The sequence below is a fragment of the Salmo trutta genome, chromosome 2, assembly GCF_901001165.1.
Source record: "Salmo trutta chromosome 2, fSalTru1.1, whole genome shotgun sequence".
NCBI lineage: Eukaryota > Metazoa > Chordata > Actinopteri > Salmoniformes > Salmonidae > Salmo > Salmo trutta.
Window position 1 is genome coordinate 51623141 of NC_042958.1, and position 20260 is coordinate 51643400.

The window sequence follows — 20260 nt, forward strand, 5'->3', positions numbered from 1 at the left end:
AGTCAGTTGTAAAGGGAAACGGGGAAACCTAGTCAGTTGTAAAGGGAAAGGGGGATACCTAGTCAGTTGTAAAGGGAAAGGGAGATACCTAGTCAGTTGTAAAGGTAAAGGGGGAAACCTAGTCAGTTGTACAAGGAAAGGGAGATACCTAGTCAGTTGTAAAGGGAAAGGGGGAAACCTAGTCAGTTGGAAAGGGAAAGGGGGATACCTAGTCAGTTGGAAAGGGAAAGGGGGAAACCTAGTCAGTTGTAAAGGGAAAGGGGGATACCTAGTCAGTTGTAAAGGGAAAGGGGGATACCTAGTCAGTTGTAAAGGGAAAGGGAGATACCTAGTCAGTTGTAAAAGGAAAGGGAGATACATAGTCAGTTGTAAAGGGAAAGGGGGAAACCTAGTCAGTTGAAAAGGGAAAGGGGGAAACCTAGTCAGTTGTAAAGGGAAAGGGGGAAACCTAGTCAGTTGTAAAGGGAAAGGGGGAAACCTAGTCAGTTGGAAAGGGAAAGGGGGATACCTAGTCAGTTGTAAAGGGAAAGGGGGGAAACCTAGTCAGTTGTAAAGGGAAAGGGGGATACCTAGTCAGTTGTAAAGGGAAAGGGGGAAACCTAGTCAGTTGTAAAGGGAAAGGGAGATACCTAGTCAGTTGTAAAGGGAAAGGGATATACCTAGTCAGTTGTACAGGGAAAGAGGGAAACCTAGTCAGTTGTAAAGGGGGATTTCTAGTCAGTTGTAAAGGGAAAGGGAGATACCTAGTCAGTTGTAAAGGGAAAGGGAGGTACCTAGTCTGTTTTGAAGGGAAAGGGAGATACCTAGTCAGTTGTAAAGGGAAAGGGGGATACCTAGTCAGTTGTAAAGGGAAAGGGAGATACCTAGTCAGGTGTAAAGAGAAAGGGAGGTACCTAGTCAGTTGTACAGGGAAAGGGAGATACCTAGTCAGTTTTGAAGGGAAAGGGAGATACCTAGTCAGTTGTAAAGGGAAAGGAAGATTCCTAGTCAGTTGTAAAGGGAAAGGGAGATACCTAGTCAGTTGTAAAGGGAAAGGGAGATACCTAGTCAGTTGTAAAGGGAAAGGGAGATACCTAGTCAGTTTTGAAGGGAAAGGGAGATACCTAGTCAGTTGTAAAGGGAAAGGGAGATTCCTAGTCAGTTGTAAAGGGAAAGGGAGATACCTAGTCAGTTGTAAAGGGAAAGGGAGATACCTAGTCAGTTGTAAAGGGAAAGGGAGATACCTAGTCAGTTTTGAAGGGAAAGGGAGATACCTAGTCAGTTGTAAAGGGAAAGGGAGATTCCTAGTCAGTTGTAAAGGGAAAGGGAGATACCTAGTCAGTTGTAAAAGGAAAGGGAGATACCTAGTCAGTTGTAAAGGGAAAGGGAGATACCTAGTCAGTTGTTAAAGGAAAGGGAGATACCTAGTCAGTTGTAAAGGGAAAGGGAGATACCTAATCAATTGTAAAGGGAAAGGGGGAAACCTAGTCAGTTGTAAAGGGAAAGGGAGATACCTAGTTAGTTGTAAAGGGAAAGGGGGATACCTAGTCAGTTGTAAAGGGAAAGGGTGGAAACCTAGTCAGTTGTAAAGGGGGAAACCTAGTCAGTTGTAAAGGGTAAGGGAGATACCTAGTCAGTTGTAAAGGGAAAGGGGGGAACCTAGTCAGTTGTAAAGGGAAACGGGGATACCTAGTCAGTTGTAAAGGGAAAGGGGGAAACCTAGTCAGTTGTAAAGGGAAAGGGGGAAACCTAGTCAGTTGTAAAGGGAAAGGGAGATACCTAGTTAGTTGTAAAGGGAAAGGGGGATACCTAGTCAGTTGTAAAGGGAAAGGGGGAAACCTAGTCAGTTGTAAAGGGAAAGGGGGAAACCTAGTCAGTTGTAAAGGGAAAGGGGGAAACCTAGTCAGTTGTAAAGGGAAAGGGAGATACCTAGTTAGTTGTAAAGGGAAAGGGGGATACCTAGTCAGTTGTAAAGGGAAAGGGGGAAACCTAGTCAGTTGTAAAGGGGGAAACCTAGTCAGTTGTAAAGGGAAAGGGTGATACCTAGTCAGTTGTAAAGGGAAAGGGGGGAACCTAGTCAGTTGTAAAGGGAAACGGGGATACCTAGTCAGTTGTAAAGGGAAAGGGGGGAACCTAGTCAGTTGTAAAGGGAAAGGGAGATACCTAGTCAGTTGTAAAGGGAAAGGGAGATACCTAGTCAGTTGTACAGGGAAAGGGAGATACCTAGTTAGTTTTGAAGGGAAAGGGAGATACCTAGTCAGTTGTAAAGGGAAAGGGAGATTCCTAGTCAGTTGTAAAGTGAAAGGGAGATACCTAGTCAGTTGTAAAGGGAAAGGGAGATACCTAGTCAGTTGTAAAGGGAAAGGGGGAAACCTAGTCAGTTGTAAAGGGAAAGGGAGATACCTATTCAGTTGTAAAGGGAAAGGGGGATACCTAGTCAGTTGTAAAGGGAAAGGGGGAAACCTAGTCAGTTGGAAAGGGGGATACCTAGTCAGTTGTAAAGGGAAAGGGAGATACCTAGTCAGTTGTAAAGGGAAACGGGGAAACCTAGTCAGTTTGAAGGGAAAGGGAGATACCTAGTCAGTTGTAAAGGGAAAGGGAGATACCTAGTCAGTTGTAAAGGGAAAGGGAGATACCTAGTCAGTTGTAAAGGGAAAGGGGGAAACCTAGTCAGTTGTAAAGGGAAAGGAAGATACCTAGTCAGTTGAAAAGGTGGATACCTAGTTAGTTGTAAAGGTAAAGGGGGAAACCTAGTCAGTTGTAAAAGGGGATATCTAGTCAGTTGTAAAGGGAAAGAGAGATACCTAGTCAGTTGTAAAGGGAAAGGGAGATACCTAGTCAGGTGTAAAGAGAAAGGGAGATACCTAGTCAGTTGTACAGGGAAAGGGAGATACCTAGTCAGTTTTGAAGGGAAAGGGAGATACCTAGTCAGTTGTAAAGGGAAAGGGAGATTCCTAGTCAGTTGTAAAGGGAAAGGGAGATACCTAGTCAGTTGTAAAGGGAAAGGGAGATACCTAGTCAGTTGTACAGGGAATTGGAGATACCTAGTCAGTTTTGAAGGGAAAGGGAGATACCTAGTCAGTTGTAAAGGGAAAGGGAGATTCCTAGTCAGTGGTAAAGGGAAAGGGAGATACCTAGTCAGTTGTAAAAGGAAAGGGAGATACCTAGTCAGTTGTAAAGGGAAAGGGAGATACCTAGTCAGTTGTAAAAGGAAAGGGAGATACCTAGTCAGTTGTAAAGGGAAAGGGAGATACCTAGTCAGTTGTAAAGGGAAAGGGGGAAACCTAGTCAGTTGTAAAGGGAAAGGGAGATACCTAGTTAGTTGTAAAGGGAAAGGGGGATACCTAGTCAGTTGTAAAGGGAAAGGGGGAAACCTAGTCAGTTGTAAAGGGGGAGACCTAGTCAGTTGTAAAGGGAAAGGGAGATAACTAGTCAGTTGTAAAGGGAAAGGGGGAAAACTAGTCAGTTGTAAAGGGAAAGGGAGATACCTAGTCAGTTGTAAAGGGAAAGGGGGATACCTAGTCAGTTGTAAAGGGAAAGGGGGAAAACTAGTCAGTTGTAAAGGGAAAGGGGGGAACCTAGTCAGTTGTAAAGGGAAACGGGGATACCTAGTCAGTTGTAAAGGGAAAGGGGGAAACCTAGTCAGTTGTAAAGGGAAAGGGAGATACCTAGTCAGTTGTACAGGGAAAGGGAGATACCTAGTCAGTTTTGAAGGGAAAGGGAGATACCTAGTCAGTTGTAAAGGGAAAGCGAGATTCCTTGTCAGTTGTAAAGTGAAAGGGAGATACCTAGTCAGTTGTACAGGGAAAGGGAGATACCTAGTCAGTTTTGAAGGGAAAGGGAGATACCTAGTCAGTTGGAAAGGGAGATACCTAGTCAGTTGTAAAGGGAAAGGGGGAAACCTAGTCAGTTGTAAAGGGAAAGGGAGATACCTAGTCAGTTGTAAAGGGAAAGGGGGATACCTAGTCAGTTGTAAAGGGAAAGGGGGAAACCTAGTCAGTTGGAAAGGGGGATACCTAGTCAGTTGTAAAGGGAAAGGGAGATACCTAGTCAGTTGTAAAGGGAAAGGGATATACCTAGTCAGTTGTACAGGGAAAGGGAGATACCTAGTCAGTTGTACAGGGAAAGGGAGATACCTAGTCAGTTGTAAAGGGAAAGGGAGATACCTAGTCAGTTGTACAGGGAAAGGGAGATACCTAGTCAGTTTTCAAGGGAAAGGGAGATACCTAGTCTGTTGTAAAGGGAAAGGGAGATACCTAGTCAGTTGAAAAGGGGGTAACCTAGTCAGTTGTAAAGGGAAAGGGGGATACCTAGTCAGTTGTAAAGGGAAAGGGGGAAACCTAGTCAGTTGTAAAGGGGGATATCTAGTCAGTTGTAAAGGGAAAGGGAGATACCTAGTCAGTTGTAAAGGGAAAGGGAGATACCTAGTCAGGTGTAAAGAGAAAGGGAGATACCTAGTCAGTTGTACAGGGAAAGGGAGATACCTAGTCAGTTTTGAAGGGAAAGGGAGATACCTAGTCAGTTGTAAAGGGAAAGGGAGATTCCTAATCAGTTGTAAAGGGAAAGGGAGATACCTAGTCAGTTGTAAAGGGAAAGGGAGATACCTAGTCAGTTGTACAGGGAAAGGGAGATACCTAGTCAGTTTTCAAGGGAAAGGGAGATACCTAGTCAGTTGTAAAGGGAAAGGGAGATTCCTAGTCAGTTGTAAAGGGAAAGGGAGATACCTAGTCAGTTGTAAAAGGAAAGGGAGATACCTAGTCAGTTGTAAAGGGAAAGGGAGATACCTAGTCAGTTGTAAAAGGAAAGGGAGATACCTAGTCAGTTGTAAAGGGAAAGGGAGATACCTAGTCAGTTGTAAAGGGAAAGGGGGAAACCTAGTCAGTTGTAAAGGGAAAGGGAGATACCTAGTTAGTTGTAAAGGGAAAGGGGGATACCTAGTCAGTTGTAAAGGGAAAGGGGGAAACCTAGTCAGTTGTAAAAGGGGAAACCTAGTCAGTTGTAAAGGGAAAGGGAGATACCTAGTCAGTTGTAAAGGGAAAGGGGGAAACCTAGTCAGTTGTAAAGGGGGATACCTAGTCAGTTGTAAAGGGAAAGGGAGATACCTAGTCAGTTGTAAAGGGAAAGGGATATACCTAGTCAGTTGTACAGGGAAAGGGAGATACCTAGTCAGTTTGAAGGGAATGGGAGATACCTAGTCAGTTGTAAAGGGAAAGGGAGATACCTAGTCAGTTGTAAAAGGAAAGGGAGATACCTAGTCAGTTGTAAAGGGAAAGGGGGAAACCTAGTCAGTTGTAAAGGGAAAGGGAGATACCTAGTCAGTTGAAAAGGGGGAAACCTAGTCAGTTGTAAAGGGAAAGGGGGATACCTAGTCAGTTGTAAAGGGAAAGGGGGAAACCTAGTCAGTTGTAAAGGGGGATATCTAGTCAGTTGTAAAGGGGGATATCTAGTCAGTTGTAAAGGGAAAGGGAGATACCTAGTCAGTTGTAAAGGGAAAGGGAGATACCTAGTCAGGTGTAAAGAGAAAGGGAGATACCTAGTCAGTTGTAAAGGGAAACGGGGAAACCTAGTCAGTTGTAAAGGGAAAGGGGGAAACCTAGTCAGTTGTAAAGGGAAAGGGGGAAACCTAGTCAGTTGTAAAGGGAAAGGGAGATACCTAGTAAGTTGTAAAGGGAAAGGGGGATACCTAGTCAGTTGTAAAGGGAAAGGGGGAAACCTAGTCAGTTGTAAAGGGGGATACCTAGTCAGTTGTAAAGGGAAAGGGAGATACCTAGTCAGTTGTAAAGGGAAAGGGATATACCTAGTCAGTTGTACAGGGAAAGGGAGATACCTAGTCAGTTTGAAGGGAATGGGAGATACCTAGTCAGTTGTAAAGGGAAAGGGAGATACCTAGTCAGTTGTAAAAGGAAAGGGAGATACCTAGTCAGTTGTAAAGGGAAAGGGGGAAACCTAGTCAGTTGTAAAGGGAAAGGGAGATACCTAGTCAGTTGAAAAGGGGGTAACCTAGTCAGTTGTAAAGGGAAAGGGGGATACCTAGTCAGTTGTAAAGGGAAAGGGGGAAACCTAGTCAGTTGTAAAGGGGGATATCTAGTCAGTTGTAAAGGGAAAGGGAGATACCTAGTCAGTTGTAAAGGGAAAGGGAGATACCTAGTCAGGTGTAAAGAGAAAGGGAGATACCTAGTCAGTTGTACAGGGAAAGGGAGATACCTAGTCAGTTTTGAAGGGAAAGGGAGATACCTAGTCAGTTGTAAAGGGAAAGGGAGATTCCTAGTCAGTTGTAAAGGGAAAGGGAGATACCTAGTCAGTTGTAAAGGGAAAGGGAGATACCTAGTCAGTTGTACAGGGAAACCGAGATACCTAGTCAGTTTTGAAGGGAAAGGGAGATACCTAGTCAGTTGTAAAGGGAAAGGGAGATTCCTAGTCAGTTGTAAAGGGAAAGGGAGATACCTAGTCAGTTGTAAAAGGAAAGGGAGATACCTAGTCAGTTGTAAAGGGAAAGGGAGATACCTAGTCAGTTGTAAAAGGAAAGGGAGATACCTAGTCAGTTGTAAAGGGAAAGGGAGATACCTAGTCAGTTGTAAAGGGAAAGGGGGAAACCTAGTCAGTTGTAAAGGGAAAGGGAGATACCTAGTTAGTTGTAAAGGGAAAGGGGGATACCTAGTCAGTTGTAAAGGGAAAGGGGGAAACCTAGTCAGTTGTAAAGGGGGAAACCCAGTCAGTTGTAAAGGGAAAGGGATATACCTAGTCAGTTGTAAAGGGAAAGGGGGAAACCTAGTCAGTTGTAAAGGGAAAGGGAGATACCTAGTCAGTTGTAAAGGGAAAGGGATATACCTAGTCAGTTGTACAGGGAAAGGGAGATACCTAGTCAGTTTGAAGGGAATAGGAGATACCTAGTCAGTTGTAAAGGGAAAGGGAGATACCTAGTCAGTTGTAAAAGGAAAGGGAGATACCTAGTCAGTTATAAAGGGAAAGGGGGAAACCTAGTCAGTTGTAAAGGGAAAGGGAGATACCTAGTCAGTTGAAAAGGGGGAAACCTAGTCAGTTGTAAAGGGAAAGGGGGATACCTAGTCAGTTGTAAAGGGAAAGGGGGAAACCTAGTCAGTTGTAAAGGGGGATATCTAGTCAGTTGTAAAGGGAAAGGGAGATACCTAGTCAGTTGTAAAGGGAAAGGGGGATACCTAGTCAGTTGTAAAGGGAAAGGGGGAAAACTAGTCAGTTGTAAAGGGAAAGGGGGGAACCTAGTCAGTTGTAAAGGGAAACGGGGATACCTAGTCAGTTGTAAAGGGAAAGGGGGAAACCTAGTCAGTTGTAAAGGGAAAGGGAGATACCTAGTCAGTTGTAAAGGGAAAGGGAGATAGCTAGTCAGTTGTACAGGGAAAGGGATATACCTAGTCAGTTGTAAAGGGAAAGGGGGAAACCTAGTCAGTTGTAAAGGGAAAGGGAGATACCTAGTCAGTTGTAAAGGGAAAGGGGGAAACCTAGTCAGTTGTAAAGGGAAAGGGAGATACCTAGTCAGTTGAAAAGGGGGAAACCTAGTCAGTTGTAAAGGGAAAGGGGGATACCTAGTCAGTTGTAAAGGGAAAGGGGGAAACCTAGTCAGTTGTAAAGGGGGATATCTAGTCAGTTGTAAAGGGAAAGGGAGATACCTAGTCAGTTGTAAAGGGAAAGGGAGATACCTAGTCAGGTGTAAAGAGAAAGGGAGATACCTAGTCAGTTGTACAGGGAAAGGGAGATACCTAGTCAGTTTTGAAGGGAAAGGGAGATACCTAGTCAGTTGTAAAGGGAAAGGGAGATTCCTAGTCAGTTGTAAAGGGAAAGGGAGATACCTAGTCAGTTGTAAAGGGAAAGGGAGATACCTAGTCAGTTGTACAGGGAAACCGAGATACCTAGTCAGTTTTGAAGGGAAAGGGAGATACCTAGTCAGTTGTAAAGGGAAAGGGAGATTCCTAGTCAGTTGTAAAGGGAAAGGGAGATACCTAGTCAGTTGTAAAAGGAAAGGGAGATACCTAGTCAGTTGTAAAGGGAAAGGGAGATACCTAGTAAGTTGTAAAAGGAAAGGGAGATACCTAGTCAGTTGTAAAGGGAAAGGGAGATACCTAGTCAGTTGTAAAGGGAAAGGGGGGAAACCTAGTCAGTTGTAAAGGGAAAGGGAGATACCTAGTTAGTTTTAAAGGGAAAGGGGGATACCTAGTCAGTTGTAAAGGGAAAGGGGGAAACCTAGTCAGTTGTAAAGGGGGAAACCTAGTCAGTTGTAAAGGGAAAGGGAGATACCTAGTCAGTTGTAAAGGGAAAGGGGGAAAACTAGTCAGTTGTAAAGGGAAAGGGAGATACCTAGTCAGTTGTAAAGGGAAAGGGGGATACCTAGTCAGTTGTAAAGGGAAAGGGGGAAAACTAGTCAGTTGTAAAGGGAAAGGGGGGAACCTAGTCAGTTGTAAAGGGAAACGGGGATACCTAGTCAGTTGTAAAGGGAAAGGGGGAAACCTAGTCAGTTGTAAAGGGAAAGGGAGATACCTAGTCATTTGAAAAGGGGGAAACCTAGTCAGTTGTAAAGGGAAAGGGGGATACCTAGTCAGTTGTAAAGGGAAAGGGGGAAACCTAGTCAGTTGTAAAGGGGGATATCTAGTCAGTTGTAAAGGGAAAGGGAGATACCTAGTCTGTTTTGAAGGGAAAGGGAGATACCTAGTCAGTTGTAAAGGGAAAGGGAGATACCTAGTCAGGTGTAAAGAGAAAGGGAAATACCTAGTCAGTTGTACAGGGAAAGGGAGATACCTAGTCAGTTTTGAAGGGAAAGGGAGATACCTAGTCAGTTGTAAAGGGAAAGGGAGATCCTAGTCAGTTGTAAAGGGAAAGGGAGATACCTAGTCAGTTGTACAGGGAAAGGGAGATACCTAGTCAGTTTTGAAGGGAAAGGGAGATACCTAGTCAGTTGTAAAGGGAAAGGGAGATTCCTAGTCAGTTGTAAAGGGAAAGGGAGATACCTTGTCAGTTGTAAAAGGAAAGGGAGATACCTAGTCAGCTGTAAAGGGAAAGTTGGAAACCTAGTCAGTTGTAAAGGGAAAGGGAGATACCTAGTTAGTTGTAAAGGGAAAGGGGGATACCTAGTCAGTTGTAAAGGGAAAGGGGGAAACCTAGTCAGTTGTAAAGAGGGAAACCTAGTCAGTTGTAAAGGGAAAGGGAGATACCTAGTCAGTTGTAAAGGGAAAGGGGGAAAACTGGTCAGTTGTAAAGGGAAAGGGAGATACCTAGTCAGTTGTAAAGGGAAAGGGGGATACCTAGTCAGTTGTAAAGGGAAAGGGGGAAAACTAGTCAGTTGTAAAGGGAAAGGGGGGATACCTAGTCAGTTGTAAAGGGAAACGGGGATACCTAGTCAGTTGCAAAGGGAAAGGGGGAAACCTAGTCAGTTGTAAATAGAAAGGGAGATACCTAGTCAGTTGTAAAGGGAAAGGGAGATACCTAGTCAGTTGTACAGGGAAAGGGAGATACCTAGTCAGTTTTGAAGGGAAAGGGAGATACCTAGTCAGTTGTAAAGGGAAAGGGAGATTCCTAGTCAGTTGTAAAGTGAAAGGGAGATACCTAGTCAGTTGTACAGGGTAAGGGAGATACCTAGTCAGTTTTGAATGGAAAGGGAGATACCTAGTCAGTTGTAAAGGGAAAGGGAGATACCTAGTCAGTTGTAAAAGGAAAGGGAGATACCTAGTCAGTTGTAAAGGGAAAGGGGGAAACCTAGTCAGTTGTAAAGGGAAAGGGAGATACCTAGTCAGTTGAAAAGGGGGAAGCCTAGTCAGTTGTAAAGGGAAAGGGGGATACCTAGTCAGTTGTAAAGGGAAAGGGGGAAACCGAGTCAGTTGTAAAGGGGGATATCTAGTCAGTTGTAAAGGGAAAGGGAGATACCTAGTCAGTTGTAAAGGGAAAGGGAGATACCTAGTCTTTTTTGAAGGGAAAGGGAGATACCTAGTCAGTTGTAAAGGGAAAGGGGGATACCTAGTCAGTTGTAAAGGGAAAGGGAGATACCTAGTCAGGTGTAAAGAGAAAGGGAAATACCTAGTCAGTTGTAAAGGGAAAGGGAGATACCTAGTCAGTTTTGAAGGGAAAGGGAGATACCTAGTCAGTTGTAAAGGGAAAGGGAGATTCCTAGTCAGTTGTAAAGGGAAAGGGAGATACCTAGTCAGTTGTATAGGGAAAGGGAGATACCTAGTCAGTTGTACAGGGAAAGGGAGATACCTAGTCAGTTTTGAAGGGAAAGGGAGATACCTAGTCAGTTGTAAAGGGAAAGGGAGATTCCTAGTCAGTTGTAAAGGGAAAGGGAGATACCTAGTCAGTTGTAAAAGGAAAGGGAGATACCTAGTCAGTTATAAAGGGAAAGGGGGAAACCTAGTCAGTTGTAAAGGGAAAGGGAGATACCTAGTTAGTTGTAAAGGGAAAGGGGGATACCTAGTCAGTTGTAAAGGGAAAGGGGGAAACCTAGTCAGTTGTAAAGAGGGAAACCTAGTCAGTTGTAAAGGGAAAGGGAGATACCTAGTCAGTTGTAAAGGGAAAGGGGGATACCTAGTCAGTTGTAAAGGGAAAGGGGGAAAACTAGTCAGTTGTAAAGGGAAAGGGGGGAACCTAGTCAGTTGTAAAGGGAAACGGGGATACCTAGTCAGTTGTAAAGGGAAAGGGGGAAACCTAGTCAGTTGTAAAGGGAAAGGGAGATACCTAGTCAGTTGTAAAGGGAAAGGGAGATACCTAGTCAGTTGTACAGGGAAAGGGAGATACCTAGTCAGTTTTGAAGGGAAAGGGAGATACCTAGTCAGTTGTAAAGGGAAAGGGAGATTCCTAGTCAGTTGTAAAGTGAAAGGGAGATACCTAGTCAGTTGTACAGGGAAAGGGAGATACCTAGTCAGTTTTGAATGGAAAGGGAGATACCTAGTCAGTTGTAAAGGGAAAGGGAGATACCTAGTCAGTTGTAAAAGGAAAGGGAGATACCTAGTCAGTTGTAAAGGGAAAGGGGGAAACCTAGTCAGTTGTAAAGGGAAAGGGAGATACCTAGTCAGTTGAAAAGGGGGAAACCTTGTCAGTTGTAAAGGGAAAGGGGGATACCTAGTCAGTTGTAAAGGGAAAGGGGGAAACCTAGTCAGTTGTAAAGGGGGATATCTAGTCAGTTGTAAAGGGAAATGGAGATACCTAGTCAGTTGTAAAGGGAAAGGGAGATACCTAGTCTGTTTTGAAGGGAAAGGGAGATACCTAGTCAGTTGTAAAGGGAAAGGGGGATACCTAGTCAGTTGTAAAGGGAAAGGGAGATACCTAGTCAGGTGTAAAGAGAAAGGGAAATACCTAGTCAGTTGTACAGTGAAAGGGAGATACCTAGTCAGTTTTGAAGGGAAAGGGAGATACCTAGTCAGTTGTAAAGGGAAAGGGAGATTCCTAGTCAGTTGTAAAGGGAAAGGGAGATACCTAGTCAGTTGTATAGGGAAAGGGAGATACCTAGTCAGTTGTACAGGGAAAGGGAGATACCTAGTCAGTTTTGAAGGGAAAGGGAGATACCTAGTCAGTTGGAAAGGGAAAGGGAGATTCCTAGTCAGTTGTAAAGAGAAAGGGAGATACCTAGTCAGTTGTAAAAGGAAAGGGAGATACCTAGTCAGTTGTAAAGGGAAAGTGGGAAACCTAGTCAGTTGTAAAGGGAAAGGGAGATACCTAGTTAGTTGTAAAGGGAAAGGGGGATACCTAGTCAGTTGTAAAGGGAAAGGGGGAAACCTAGTCAGTTGTAAAGAGGGAAACCTAGTCAGTTGTACAGGGAAAGGGAGATACCTAGTCAGTTTAGAAGGGAAAGGGAGATACCTAGTCAGTTGTAAAGGGAAAGGGAGATTCCTAGTCAGTTGTAAAGGGAAAGGGAGATACCTAGTCAGTTGTATAGGGAAAGGGAGATACCTAGTCAGTTGTACAGGGAAAGGGAGATACCTAGTCAGTTTTGAAGGGAAAGGGAGATACCTAGTCAGTTGTAAAGGGAAAGGGAGATTCCTAGTCAGTTGTAAAGAGAAAGGGAGATACCTAGTCAGTTGTAAAAGGAAAGGGAGATACCTAGTCAGTTGTAAAGGGAAAGTGGGAAACCTAGTCAGTTGTAAAGGGAAAGGGAGATACCTAGTTAGTTGTAAAGGGAAAGGGGGATACCTAGTCAGTTGTAAAGGGAAAGGGGGAAACCTAGTCAGTTGTAAAGAGGGAAACCTAGTCAGTTGTAAAGGGAAAGGGAGATATCTAGTCAGTTGTAAAGGGAAAGGGGGAAAACTAGTCAGTTGTAAAGGGAAAGGGAGATACCTAGTCAGTTGTAAAGGGAAAGGGGGATACCTAGTCAGTTGTAAAGGGAAAGGGGGAAAACTAGTCAGTTGTAAAGGGAAAGGGGGGAACCTAGTCAGTTGTAAAGGGAAACGGGGATACCTAGTCAGTTGTAAAGGGAAAGGGGGAACCTAGTCAGTTGTAAAGGGAAAGGGAGATACCTAGTCAGTTGTAAAGGGAAAGGGAGATACCTAGTCAGTTGTAAAGGGAAAGGGGGAAACCTAGTCAGTTGTAAAGGGAAAGGGAGATACCTAGTCAGTTGTAAAGGGAAAGGGAGATACCTAGTCAGTTGTACAGGGAAAGGGAGATACCTAGTCAGTTTTGAAGGGAAAGGGAGATACCTAGTCAGTTGTAAAGGGAAAGGGAGATACCTAGTCAGTTGTAAAGGGAAAGGGGGAAACCTAGTCAGTTGTAAAGGGAAAGGGAGATACCTAGTCAGTTGTAAAGGGAAAGGGGGATACCTAGTCAGTTGTAAAGGGAAAGGGGGAAACCTAGTCAGTTGGAAAGGGGGATACCTAGTCAGTTGTCAAGGGAAAGGGAGATACCTAGTCAGTTGTAAAGGGAAAGGGAGATTCCTAGTCAGTTGTAAAGGGAAAGGGAGATACCTAGTCAGTTGTATAGGGAAAGGGAGATACCTAGTCAGTTGTAAAGGGAAAGGGGGAAAACTGGTCAGTTGTAAAGGGAAAGGGAGATACCTAGTCAGTTGTAAAGGGAAAGGGGGATACCTAGTCAGTTGTAAAAGGAAAGGGGGAAAAATAGTCAGTTGTAAAGGGAAAGGGGGGAACCTAGTCAGTTGTAAAGGGAAACGGGGATACCTAGTCAGTTGTAAAGGGAAAGGGGGAAACCTAGTCAGTTGTAAAGGGAAAGGGAGATACCTAGTCAGTTGTAAAGGGAAAGGGAGATACCTAGTCAGTTGTACAGGGAAGGGAGATACCTAGTCAGTTTTGAAGGAAAGGGAGATACCTAGTCAGTTGTAAAGGGAAAGGGAGATTCCTAGTCAGTTGTAAAGTGAAAGGGAGATACCTAGTCAGTTGTACAGGGAAAGGGAGATACCTAGTCAGTTTTGAATGGAAAGGGAGATACCTAGTCAGTTGTAAAGGGAAAGGGAGATACCTAGTCAGTTGTAAAAGGAAAGGGAGATACCTAGTCAGTTGTAAAGGGAAAGGGGGAAACCTAGTCAGTTGTAAAGGGAAAGGGAGATACCTAGTCAGTTGAAAAGGGGGAAACCTAGTCAGTTGTAAAGGGAAAGGGGGATACCTAGTCAGTTGTAAAGGGAAAGGGGGAAACCTAGTCAGTTGTAAAGGGGGATATCTAGTCAGTTGTAAAGGGAAAGGGAGATACCTAGTCAGTTGTAAAGGGAAAGGGAGATACCTAGTCTGTTTTGAAGGGAAAGGGAGATACCTAGTCAGTTGTAAAGGGAAAGGGGGATACCTAGTCATTTGTAAAGGGAAAGGGAGATACCTAGTCAGGTGTAAAGAGAAAGGGAAATACCTAGTCAGTTGTACAGGGAAAGGGAGATACCTAGTCAGTTTTGAAGGGAAAGGGAGATACCTAGTCAGTTGAAAAGGGAAAGGGAGATTCCTAGTCAGTTGTAAAGGGAAAGGGAGATACCTAGTCAGTTGTATAGGGAAAGGGAGATACCTAGTCAGTTGTACAGGGAAAGGGAGATACCTAGTCAGTTTTGAAGGGAAAGGGAGATACCTAGTCAGTTGTAAAGGGAAAGGGAGATTCCTAGTCAGTTGTAAAGGGAAAGGGAGATACCTAGTCAGTTGTAAAAGGAAAGGGAGATACCTAGTCAGTTATAAAGGGAAAGGGGGAAACCTAGTCAGTTGTAAAGGGAAAGGGAGATACCTAGTTAGTTGTAAAGGGAAAGGGGGATACCTAGTCAGTTGTAAAGGGAAAGGGGGAAACCTAGTCAGTTGTAAAGAGGGAAACCTAGTCAGTTGTAAAGGGAAAGGGAGATACCTAGTCAGTTGTAAAGGGAAAGGGGGATACCTAGTCAGTTGTAAAGGGAAAAGGGGAAAACTAGTCAGTTGTAAAGGGAAAGGGGGGAACCTAGTCAGTTGTAAAGGGAAACGGGGATACCTAGTCAGTTGTAAAGGGAAAGGGGGAAACCTAGTCAGTTGTAAAGGGAAAGGGAGATACCTAGTCAGTTGTAAAGGGAAAGGGAGATACCTAGTCAGTTGTACAGGGAAAGCGAGATACCTAGTCAGTTTTGAAGGGAAAGGGAGATACCTAGTCAGTTGTAAAGGGAAAGGGAGATTCCTAGTCAGTTGTAAAGTGAAAGGGAGATACCTAGTCAGTTGTACAGGGAAAGGGAGATACCTAGTCAGTTTTGAATGGAAAGGGAGATACCTAGTCAGTTGTAAAGGGAAAGGGAGATACCTAGTCAGTTGTAAAAGGAAAGGGAGATACCTAGTCAGTTGTAAAGGGAAAGGGGGAAACCTAGTCAGTTGTAAAGGGAAAGGGAGATACCTAGTCAGTTGAAAAGGGGGAAACCTTGTCAGTTGTAAAGGGAAAGGGGATACCTAGTCAGTTGTAAAGGGAAAGGGGGAAACCTAGTCAGTTGTAAAGGGGGATATCTAGTCAGTTGTAAAGGGAAAGGGAGATACCTAGTCAGTTGTAAAGGGAAAGGGAGATACCTAGTCAGTTGTAAAGGGAAAGGGGGATACCTAGTCAGTTGTAAAGGGAAAGGGAGATACCTAGTCAGGTGTAAAGAGAAAGGGAAATACCTAGTCAGTTGTACAGGGAAAGGGAGATACCTAGTCAGTTTTGAAGGGAAAGGGAGATACCTAGTCAGTTGTAAAGGGAAAGGGAGATTCCTAGTCAGTTGTAAAGGGAAAGGGAGATACCTAGTCAGTTGTATAGGGAAAGGGAGATACCTAGTCAGTTGTACAGGGAAAGGGAGATACCTAGTCAGTTTTGAAGGGAAAGGGAGATACCTAGTCAGTTGTAAAGGGAAAGGGAGATTCCTAGTCAGTTGTAAAGAGAAAGGGAGATACCTAGTCAGTTGTAAAAGGAAAGGGAGATACCTAGTCAGTTGTAAAGGGAAAGTGGGAAACCTAGTCAGTTGTAAAGGGAAAGGGAGATACCTAGTTAGTTGTAAAGGGAAAGGGGGATACCTAGTCAGTTGTAAAGGGAAAGGGGGAAACCTAGTCAGTTGTAAAGAGGGAAACCTAGTCAGTTGTAAAGGGAAAGGGAGATACCTAGTCAGTTGTAAAGGGAAAGGGGAAAAACTAGTCAGTTGTAAAGGGAAAGGGAGATACCTAGTCAGTTGTAAAGGGAAAGGGGGATACCTAGTCAGTTGTAAAGGGAAAGGGGGAAAACTAGTCAGTTGTAAAGGGAAAGGGGGGAACCTAGTCAGTTGTAAAGGGAAACGGGGATACCTAGTCAGTTGTAAAGGGAAAGGGGGAAACCTAGTCAGTTGTAAAGGGAAAGGGAGATACCTAGTCAGTTGTAAAGGGAAAGGGAGATACCTAGTCAGTTGTAAAGGGAAAGGGAGATACCTAGTCAGGTGTAAAGAGAAAGGGAAATACCTAGTCAGTTGTACAGGGAAAGGGAGATACCTAGTCAGTTTGAAGGGAAAGGGAGATACCTAGTCAGTTGTAAAGGGAAAGGGAGATTCCTAGTCAGTTGTAAAGGGAAAGGGAGATTCCTAGTCAGTTGTAAAGAGAAAGGGAGATACCTAGTCAGTTGTAAAAGGAAAGGGAGATACCTAGTCAGTTGTAAAGGGAAAGTGGGAAACCTAGTCAGTTGTAAAGGGAAAGGGAGATACCTAGTTAGTTGTAAAGGGAAAGGGGGATACCTAGTCAGTTGTAAAGGGAAAGGGGGAAACCTAGTCAGTTGTAAAGAGGGAAACCTAGTCAGTTGTAAAGGGAAAGGGAGATACCTAGTCAGTTGTAAAGGGAAAGGGGAAAAACTAGTCAGTTGTAAAGGGAAAGGGAGATACCTAGTCAGTTGTAAAGGGAAAGGGGGATACCTAGTCAGTTGTAAAGGGAAAGGGGGAAAACTAGTCAGTTGTAAAGGGAAAGGGGGGAACCTAGTCAGTTGTAAAGGGAAACGGGGATACCTAGTCAGTTGTAAAGGGAAAGGGGGAAACCTAGTCAGTTGTAAAGGGAAAGGGAGATACCTAGTCAGTTGTAAAGGGAAAGGGAGATACCTAGTCAGTTGTAAAGGGAAAGGGGGAAACCTAGTCAGTTGTAAAGGGAAAGGGAGATACCTAGTCAGTTGTAAAGGGAAAGGGAGATACCTAGTCAGTTGTACAGGGAAAGGGAGATACCTAGTCAGTTTTGAAGGGAAAGGGAGATACCTAGTCAGTTGTAAAGGGAAAGGGAGATTCCTAGTCAGTTGTAAAGTGAAAGGGAGATACCTAGTCAGTTGTACAGTGAAAGGGAGATACCTAGTCAGTTTTGAAGGGAAAGGGAGATACCTAGTCAGTTGTAAAGGGAAAGGGAGATACCTAGTCAGTTGTAAAGGGAAAGGGGGAAACCTAGTCAGTTGTAAAGGGAAAGGGAGATACCTAGTCAGTTGTAAAGGGAAAGGGGGATACCTAGTCAGTTGTAAAGGGAAAGGGGGAAACCTAGTCAGTTGGAAAGGGGGATACCTAGTCAGTTGTCAAGGGAAAGGGAGATACCTAGTCAGTTGTAAAGGGAAACGGGGAAACCTAGTCAGTTGTAAAGGGAAAGGGGGAAACCTAGTCAGTTGTAAAGGGAAAGGTGGAAACCTAGTCAGTTGTAAAGTGAAAGGGAGATACCTAGTCAGTTGTAAAGGGAAAGGGGGATACCTAGTCAGTTGTAACGGGAAAGGGGGAAACCTAGTCAGTTGTAAAGGGAAAGGGGAATACCTAGTCAGTTGTAAAGGGAAAGGGAGATACCTAGTCAGTTGGAAAGGGAAAGGGGGATACCTAGTCAGTTGTACAACTGAATGCCTTCAACTGAAAAAGGGTGCTGTGTCACCTGATTGATAGTCTCGCGAGGACTGAAGCCTGGGCTTTCAGAGGCTACCTGATTGATAGTCTCGCGAGGACTGAAGCCTGGGCTTTCAGAGGATACCTGATTGATAAGTTCAAGTTATTGTGTCTAGTGTTATGTCAACGGTCCTAATCTGCCATTCCTTACCAGTTATTGTGTTGATTGATCACTTATTATATTCTTAGTATATTCTTGTTCACATTGACCTGTCAGTCACTAATAATTGATCAATAATTTTTTCATCTGTTGTCATGGTAACTCACCACTTGTCCGGTATTCTCCATGCCTCCCTGTAAGAGGTCAGCTCCAGCAGCAGTGGGGTCCCCGACGATGTTCGCCTGGTCGCGGTTAGCAACTAACAACACAGAGATCAATTTATCAATCAATCAATCAGATCCCAAAATAATGTGTGTGTGTATGTGTGTCCGTGTGTGTGTCTTACCTATGTTTACCCCTGCGTCCATTCCCTCCTTTGTCTTTGAACCTGAGGAAAGAAAGACATTACAACACATCAATATCTTACAATCATATTGCAATTTATATGTGAAGAATGATCAGGCATCAGTTTTGTGATATACTATGTAAACACAGACTAGGAACGAACTACTGTGTTAATGAGTGCAGTAAACAGAAATCTGTTGGAATCTATAAGTATTACAGTTATTTGGTGAGGTTTTTGGCCACCCAGTAGCAGCACACTGTATGTCACTCACTTTAAAATCCAAAAGGATGATATTATATTATGATTCCTCTGCTCCATAATATCAGTTTCCCCCTTCCTTTCTCTCTCCATCCCTCTCTCTCTCTCTCTCTCTCCATCCCTCTCTCTCTCTCTCTCTCTCTCGCTCTCTCTCTCTCTCCAACCCTCTCTCTCTCTTTTTCTCTTTCTCTCTCCCTTCCTCTCCCCCCTCTCTCTCTCCCTTTTCTCTTTCTCTTTCCCTCTCTCTCACCCCCTATCTCTCCAACCCTCTCTCTCTCTCTCCCCCCTCTCTTTCACTCTTTGTCTCTCTCTTTCTCCACCCTCTCTCTAACCCCTCTCTCTAACCCCCCTCTCTCTTTCTCCCCCTCTCTCACCCCCTCTCTCTCCAACCCCCTCTCTCTCTCTCTCTCCCCCTCTCTCTCTCTCTCTTTGTCTCTCTCTCTCTCTCTCCTTCTCCCCCCTCTCTCTCCCTCCCCCTCTCTCTCTCTCTTTGTCTCTCTCTCTGACGTTACAGTATTATACATTCTTAGGCTGATTAAATAGTCGTTACGCAACAGCTGGATAGAGGAAAAGAAAAAGGGAGGGATAGAGAGAAAAATAGATTGAGGGAGGGGGGATGGAGAGAAAGAGAGAGCCTACAGGGATGATGCATGAGCAAATCCAGCAAAAAAACTGTAGAATTACATATATATTTCACATAACCAGTAGAATTATACATCTATTTCACATAACCAGTAGAATTATACATCTATTTCACATAACCAGTAGAATTATATATCTATTTCACATAACCAGTAGAATTATATATCTATTTCACATAACCAGTACAATTATATATCTATTTCACATAACCAGTACAATTATATATCTATTTCACATAACCAGTAGAATTATATATCTATTTCACATAACCAGTACAATTATATATCTATTTCACATAACAAGTACAATTATATATCGATTTCACATACAAAAACACATGTTCCATAGCACACAGTTGATTGGATATGAGTACTCTCGCGTTCTCTCTCTACAGTACCTCTCTCTCTTCCCGCCCTCTTTCTCTCTCCTCCACACTCTCTCAGAACTGCAGATGCCTCACTTCATCTATCCTCCGTTTCTCTCTTGTTTTCTTTCTGTCATACCCCTCTCTCTCTTTCTCCCTGCACGCTTCTCGCTCTCTGTGAGCCACGTGACGAGCTGCGCAGTGCTGCAGCAGACGCACACCAATACGCACAGTGGCACACACACACATTGCAGCATGGCTAGGACAAAGTTTCCTTCTCTGAGTCAGAGGAGCATCCCTCCTGGGTACAGCTTCTATCTATTACGTGTGTTTGTGCACAGCAAATTCTCCAGTGTAAAAAACAACAACAACATTGACAGTGTTAAATCAACACTGAAAGTGTTGAGTCTGTGGACCCATATAGACACCAGAACATTGTTAAATTATCACACTGCTTTGTGTAAAACATTATTTAAATATTTCCCAGAGTACCTTTCAAGTAAATTGTAGAGTTATCACCCATGACGGTATTTGTAAGTGCTTGTTGCATTCATCCATTTACAGTCCTGAAGACTTCACCAAATTACATCCTAAGTGAATGTTATTTATTTTAAATGTTTATGCAATACCATACATATTTCATTAAGCCTTATTTTCAGGGCCTAGTTTAACATCAATACAGGGGCCTGAAACTCATACACATCACTTTAAACCAAAAACCACACCTATCATTATCAATTTCCCAGCATGCTTTATTGCAGGTTGATTTTCAGAGTTGTTTGTTTCAATATCTATGTTTGTGCATGTACACTGATTGATTGATTAATCTTATGCTACACGAACACACTAAGACAGTCGTGAAGAGGGCACGACAAAGCCTATTCCCCCTCAGGAGACATTTGGCATGGGTCCTCAGATCCTCAAAAGGTTCTACAGCTGCACCATCAAGAGCATCCTAACTGGTTGCATCACTGCCTGGTATGACAACTGCTTGGCCTCCGACCGCAAGGCACTACAGAGGGTAGTGCGTATGGCCCAGTACATCACTGGGGCCAAGCTTCCTGCCATCCAGGACCTCTATATCAGTCGGTGTCAGAGGAAGGCCCTAAAAATTACAGCCACTCGAGTCATAGACTGTTCTCTCTGCTACCGCATGGTAAGCGGTACCGGAGTGCCAAGTCGAGGTCCAAAAGGCTTCTTAACAGCTTCTACCCCTGAGCCATAAGACTCCTGAACAGCTAATCAAAGAGCTACCCAGACCCCTCTTTTATGCTGCTGCTACTCTCTGTTTATAATCTA

At 43.9% G+C, this 20260-nt stretch overlaps 1 protein-coding gene across 2 annotated transcripts in view; it reads right to left on the reverse strand.

Moving 5' to 3' along the window:
- LOC115156788 (alpha-synuclein) overlaps positions 1-20260 on the reverse strand; it is a 36590-nt gene that overhangs the window by 6688 nt on the left and 9642 nt on the right. For both annotated transcript variants that reach the window (XM_029704473.1, XM_029704482.1), the window contains exons 2-3: positions 17698-17739; positions 17519-17610 (exon numbers count right to left, since the gene is read on the reverse strand). In XM_029704473.1, the coding sequence (XP_029560333.1) occupies positions 17519-17610; positions 17698-17739 (134 nt within the window). The remainder of the gene's footprint in view (positions 1-17518; positions 17611-17697; positions 17740-20260) is intronic.